This window comes from Copidosoma floridanum, unplaced genomic scaffold (assembly GCF_036245765.1).
Source record: "Copidosoma floridanum isolate Cflo_tuat_1 unplaced genomic scaffold, Cflo_Japanese_pri ptg000014l, whole genome shotgun sequence".
NCBI lineage: Eukaryota > Metazoa > Arthropoda > Insecta > Hymenoptera > Encyrtidae > Copidosoma > Copidosoma floridanum.
In genome coordinates this window covers 676,081-682,885 of record NW_028321891.1, presented here as the reverse complement: position 1 = coordinate 682,885, position 6,805 = coordinate 676,081, and the positions used below count along the sequence as shown (strand labels likewise).

At 45.9% G+C, this 6,805-nt stretch overlaps 1 protein-coding gene across 1 annotated transcript; it reads left to right on the top strand.

Annotated features, from left to right (window-relative positions):
• Positions 1-5,016: 5,016 nt before the first annotated feature.
• Positions 5,017-6,598, top strand: Twi (twist). The gene is made up of 2 exons (XM_089592088.1): positions 5,017-6,172; positions 6,453-6,598. The coding sequence occupies exons 1-2, from the start codon at positions 5,017-5,019 to the stop codon at positions 6,596-6,598; spliced, it is 1,302 nt and encodes a 433-aa protein (XP_089448214.1).
• The last annotated feature ends 207 nt before the right edge of the window (positions 6,599-6,805 follow it).

The window sequence follows — 6,805 nt, the reverse complement described above, 5'->3', positions numbered from 1 at the left end:
AACTCTCGGGTGTATATTATGTATACCTATACTGCAATGGGGGCCCGGCCGTATATTAGGTGTTGCACGCGTACTCGCCACGTCGGGGACCCATCACCCGCACGTACATTCCGCCCGAGTAGCGATTTCCTTCCTTTCTTCCGTCTTTACTTCCGCTTTGGCTGCTCTTTTCCCGTCTCGCTTGCGCCCTTGGACTACGTATCGGAATTTGCATTTCCACGGGGATGAGATATATTACGATGTATATATATATACCTAACTCATGAGAATTCATGTATAGGTGACGTTGGGCCCGAGAGAAATGTGCCGGGCATATGCGGTGGCGGTATAGACTCGTGGGCGCGCGAAAAATCCTCGATCGGCGTCAGTCGAGTGTATATACATCAGAGGTGTATAGGTAAGTATGATGTATATATACCGAACATGTGTCGAGGGAAAGCGTGACGCATGGGCCTCGCGCTCATCATCAGGGTCGAGTTGAGAGGAGTAGGCGTCCAGCTGACTGGGAAAAACGCCGTGCACTTTTATGGCCCTCGCCTTTCGTTTCTTCGTTTATCTCGTGGCTCGCGTGCTCAAACTTTTTTTTCCTACATTGTACCCATGCCGGTGCGTATATAAGCTGCATTTGAAAATTTATGTGGGCTTGCGTGTTTTGCGGCGGACACAACAAGGTGCCACTGTTATCCGGAAAATTCCTCGTTGCTCGTTTTCGCAGGGACGTGAGGTGCAGGTATACGGCACGCACGATTGTATTTTTTTTTTTTTTTTTTTTTTTTATACGACCGTACTTGCTGCACCGCAGCCTTATCCACATTTATATACACGGGGTCCTCGCAGGTACTTATATTGCTCTTATACTATATACCGTTGCATGATGCATCCACTTTTGCGAACGGCTCCCAAGACGCCTTTTTTTGACTCTCGAAAATTCACAGGTTTTTCACTTTTTTGTCAAATTTTTCCAATTTCACGCTATTGTCACTTGTAGCGCTACGTTGTCGCTTACCATTTTCATTTAGCAAAAAAAGATTCTTTTAATATTTCTATTTGGTGGTTGAATGATTGATATACGTCATACGTCAAATCCATTAGGTGTTCTTACGGTACACCGTGAATCCAAGTGTGTTATTTTAATACACTTGGAGCGTATAAACCGCCGTCACAGAATTTACACGTTTGTAGGAGTTTTATTCCAACACCCTTAAAGTATGTATTTTCCACACGCTTCAAACGTATTACTACAACACGCTTTTAAGCGAATTATTGCTGATTTCTTATTTGTTTCGCAAATCATATGTTTTGGTGCCAAGTAAATAATAAAGTTGCATCACATTACTTAGAAAAACTAATTAGATACATGTATGCGTAATTAAACACACTTAGATTTACAGTGTAGTCGTGAAGAAATTACAAAGAAGGATCAAAACATAAATTTGGCTTCTTATGAAGATAAGAAAAAAAAAAAAAAAAAAAAAAAAAAAGGGACATTGGTAAGTATTTTTTCTTCCATGGTAGCAGCTACAAGGAATTATATGTTTAAAGAGAGGGTGCCGTCCACCTCTAGCTTAACATATTATCTCTCGGGGAAAGAAAAACATCACTCTCGGGACGCGCGCGCGCTCGCGTGTGTGCACGAAAAACTTCAGTGAAGGAATTTGTGACAAACTGCCCAACTGTTTGCAAAACTGCCATATTTACCTATATATATATACATGCTATTGCTGTCAAAATACTCGTGCGTACCTTTTCGGAGGAAATAATATAAGCCGCCGCGTGTTATCACGGAATGAAGTTGGGCCGTAAAACCAACGGATTAGCCAACAGCCGCAGTCTAGTCCTAATTGCCCGGGACAGTACGTACGTATAGGTATACAGTGGCTGCGAATCATGCTGACTCTCATGTATATACAGATTATATATACTTTGGCAGGTATACGCATATATGAGCGATTTACACCTTACTTCGACTGTACACGCATGCATGGAAGGGGTGTACCAAAATCAAGATGCATTTTGTACGCACACGATATATACATATAGTTTCGAGCTTTTGCTTGAGAAATTATGTTTCGCTAAAACCCATAGTCGAAGAAAATAAAATCTTTGTCGTGCGTATGTGAACGTAATACTTATGCGGCCAAAATCGCCGACAGACAGAATAAATTTTTCACACCTCGAGATTACCACCTCGGCGTTTAAGCAGCATATTATATTTATGTATGTATATATGTATATGCGGATACGCGCGAGTTTAGTTTTCGCGGACGGAAATAGAGCTTATGTGTTATCATTGCCGACTCTCAGAGGAATCACCGGGGGTATATTTATATATACCTATACTTACAGTGGATTGTTTTACTCGCAAAATTCATGGGAGGGGGGAGGTAAATGATGACTCATGTGGTTAACTAATGATATACATAACTGATTGATTTAAAAAAAATTACAACGAGCCTGTAAGAAAATATACTCAGTCAAAGTATGAATTCCCGTGGAAATAAATATTCTCGATGAAAATAGCGTTGCTTATATCCAAGCGTTTTCATTAGCATACTAACCAATTGGGGTGGTGTGGATCGTTTAGTATTTGCAAAAGAAAGCGACACCAAATATTTTTAAAAATCACGTAGTTAGTCGGGCAGCGATTTATGATCCCTTGCTTCTCTGATATTCGGCAAGCTCGCGGCACTTTGTATTTGCGTCAAGTTACGTTAAGTATAATGTACGCAATGTCTATATGTGTTGACCTTGATGTACGAGTGGCCACTTTGACACCTTATCCTAAAAGCTATGGGTATAGACGCGATCGACCGCGTCATCTTCATTTTTCGATTGATAATTTACGTGCACTTCGTATCTAAAAAATTGTGACGTCTCTCTGGAAGCATGTGTTTCGCTGATTTACATGTATATATAGCATCAGAAAAATAGAGCTTTTACTTTACATATACTTTTAATTATATGTATATACATATACGTACACCAGGCAGAGACATATAGGTATTGACTAAGCATTGTCAGTGCAAAAAACAATTTATATGTATATCTTACCGATCGGAAATTTTCGCAAATCAATGAGTTGTATCTGTGACCAACAGTTTTCAATTTATAGCAGGTTTGGGTAAACTCCCCGAGCTTCATTGTTCGCGCACAAAGAAGACAGTGTTTAGGGCAAGACAAAGAAACAAAGAGAAAAGATTTCAACTGGCTCATCCAGTATATACATCCATGGTATGTCTTGTATTTATATGTACATGTATATATTATACACAGAGTGAGTATTTTTTTTGTACAAGATAGTACAACATAATACACGCAGTGCAAGCATCGGGAACAGCGTAAACGCAATTATACGAATCGAAGGTGCGGCGGGAAAAGAAGAGTCCGAGGGAAGCGTCGATTATATTTTGTGTGCACCGATCTTTTGTATACGCATATGATACTTGATTAACCGACGAGATTATGACGACCGGCTCCTTTTCGTTTCACGTAAAATATGTAGGTATAGACTCTTCTCCGCCCTCCGTCTATTTTTGGCGCGGCGCACCGTAACTCATCGCCGATTTTTCGTATAATACACCGCCGCTGGAATTTTCCAACTCCATACGCTCGGCTCGATGCTGTTCAATATATACAACGAGTATGTACATACTTGCGTGTATCGGAACTTTTTTTTTTTTTTTTCTTTCTTCGTACGAAAAATGGGGTCGCCATCTACTCCGTGCACGGTGTACTCTTCTTAGCTCGGTTCCTTCCTTCTACCCCGTCCGAGTTTATCCACGCCGATCGAGTATCTCGGCATCACGATAGCTCAAGCCTCGAGTCAATCTTGAGTAAAAAAAAAAAAACTTTGTTCGTATTTTAATTTCTACGAGTCACGTGAAAAGAGAACGAAAAAAAAAAAAAGAGCGCATTTAAATTGCGTTGGCACAAGATATTCGCAAACGAATGCAGCTTCCTCTTTGGACCTTTTTTGGTGTTTCCTCCCCTGGCCCACCGCCACCGGCGTCGTGGTTATAACCGCGCGAGTAAGCGAGTAGGTATGCGGCCCAGCATTTCTGACTGACAGCTCGACTGTTCCGCGGCCGCGTCTTGTTTTCGCGCGATACATCTTCCGCGCGCGCTTTCTTTTACCCCCCCTCTGTCCGTCGCCTCTCTCTTATACGCGCAAACTGAACCATATAAATACACACCAAGGGAACTGCGCGTACATTATAATAGCTCGGCCCTTTTTTCCCCCTACATTTTTTTACGCGCACTTTTCTCTCTTAAGCTTTGCTTTTCGGGAAATTACAATCGTTGTACTTATCCATAGCATAATGACTTATCGTATAAATCTGTTGCGAAATCGATGCTCAACATTTTTTTGTACTCTACGAGACACCAAGTATATACCGGTAAGTATATAGGTAAGGAGTAAAGGACGCGTAAGCATATATAATTCTTGACTGTCCGTTGTAGAGGCGTATACTTATTCTTCTCTCTCTCTCTCTTGGATGCTGCGCTACTCCTCGTCTCATCTCTGACGCGAGTCAGAAGAGCTACTATATATACATATAGTTGCAGTCCAAAAGGAAGGAGGGACACAGTGGTATTTGGTGGGGAGAGAGAGAGAGGCACCCTCGGGGCCCCTATAACGCGAGCTTTGAGCTCGGCTAGCTTTCAGAACGTTGCCGACTGCCGCGACGGTAGTACACACGTACGACTTTGGCTCTACACTCCCGTCAAAACAAAAAAGCTCCCCGCGCACTCGACTGTGTCTTTTCGCTTTTTTTTTTTTCCCCCCCCCCCATTATATTTTCTTTCGTCCCACATGACCCGAGCGCGCGCGCCGACACTTCCATTGACCCTCGGAGTGCGGGTGACGTATAAAAAGTGCACGACAAATTAACAGTACACGCAGTGACACGCCCCGAAACGAAATCAGGAAGGATCGAGAGTAGCTACAATAGCAGCGGGGGCAGAAGGACAAGAGTGATATATAAACAGATACAAAAAAAAAAGGGTGGCGGCAAGATGCACACGCAGGAGAGCGTGTACATGCAGAACGCGTACTACATGAACGACAGCTCCGGAATCCCAAACAGCGGCGAGAGTTCGACGAGCAACTCGCCGGACCACCTCGTCAGCCGGCTCTCGCCCAGTACGAACCTGGTCGACCTCAGCGCCCCGACCATACCTTCCCTCTTCCACCACAACCAGCACCAGGTGGTTTTCCCCCACCAGCTGCTCCAACACCACCAGCAGGAGCAGTACCCGATGCAGCAGCAACTGGTTGGCCAAGGCTACGACCAACTGCCCTACTTGGATCCGCTCGTCCAGCAGCAGCCCTCCCAAAAGATGCACTTCCCGTACGAGTACGTGCACCAACAGCCCCAGCAGCAGCACCACCACCACCACCAACAGCATCTGCACAACGACAAGCTTCACCAGTCGCTCCCGGGCGCCCTCAACGAGTTCATCCTCACGGACGAGGGCGACTCCATCCAGGGCCACCACCACCACCAACAGCAGCATCATCATCAACAGGTGTACTCGTCGCCGAGCTACTCCCCGGGGGGCTCGAGCATCGAGCTGCCGGTCACCGGGTACTCGGGCTACGACCACACCGACGACGACGAGGAGGCCAAGCTACCGGCCCGACCCCAGTACGGCTGCGGGTTGACGCGGAGCCTCAAGCAGGAGAAGGAGGAGGCCGAGGAGCCAGTGGTGGCGGCAACCAAGCTGGAGGACCGCGAGGAAGCCGTCAAGGAGCACGAGGAGGAGGTGGAGGGGAGGAGGAGCACCGGTGTAGCGGCCCGGGGTGCCCCGAAGCGCAAGCGTGCCCCGAGCGCGGGGGGTGACTCGGACGGCGGGGCATCCTCGTCCTCGGGGAGTCAGAGCAGCAGGCCCAGCAAGTCCCGTCGGCGAACCGGAGGAGGAGGAGGCAGTGGTGGTGGTGGTGGGGCCAGTCAGGAGGAGCTCAACAGCCAGCGGAGCCAGGCCAACGAGCGCGAGCGCGCCAGGACTCAGAGCCTCAACGACGCGTTCGCTGCCCTCAGGAGGAGCATACCCACCCTGCCGAGCGACAAGCTCAGCAAGATACAGACCCTCAAGCTCGCCTGCAAGTACATCAACTTTCTCTACAAGGTGCTGCAGTTCCGCGACGGCGACCGCGACAACGAGGACACGAGTTAGTACACACCATCATTATTCATTATATAGTGGACCGCGACGCAGGAGGCGTATACCTATGTGTTTTACGTATATATAGGTGCACCCACTCGAAAACTAATGCCCCTGCTGACAAAAATTGTATAGCTTCGCTGCTTGATGCCACTCGAAGGAAAAAAAATCTACTGCGTTTTATTGCTCGCGGCGCTTGTCTCGTGAATACACATGCGTGGAAACGATAGGCGTGCAATTTACCATATAATTGCTAAATTAATAAATATTAAATTTCTTTGTTGCAGGCGAACAGAAACAAGCAATATTGAAGACGGCCCGGGAACTCGTCAAGTCGGCCCAAAACTCGTGCAATTACCAGACGGCCCACGAAAAGCTCTCTTACGCGTTCAGCGTTTGGCGGATGGAAGGTGAATGGAAACACAACGTCTAACGGGCAATCGTGTGCGTATGCATAAAAAAAATATATTATACTTACATACATACAACGGCTCATTCCGAGTCTCGCTCATGTGATTTTTGTTCAATTATTGTACACAGTTATATAGTTATATTTATATACACATATACCATTTGAACCGCTATGATAGATGCGACGATATGTGTAGATGTAATTACAGTAGGGGTTAGCCGATCGACT

Bases quoted from the DNA above. Each gene is read 5' to 3' on its own strand.
- Twi (XM_089592088.1), top strand. From the start codon at position 5,017: ATGCACACGCAGGAGAGCGTGTACATGCAGAACGCGTACTACATGAAC. The intron at 6,173-6,452 runs GTTAGTACACAC...TCTTTGTTGCAG, and splicing joins CCGCGACAACGAGGACACGA to GCGAACAGAAACAAGCAATA.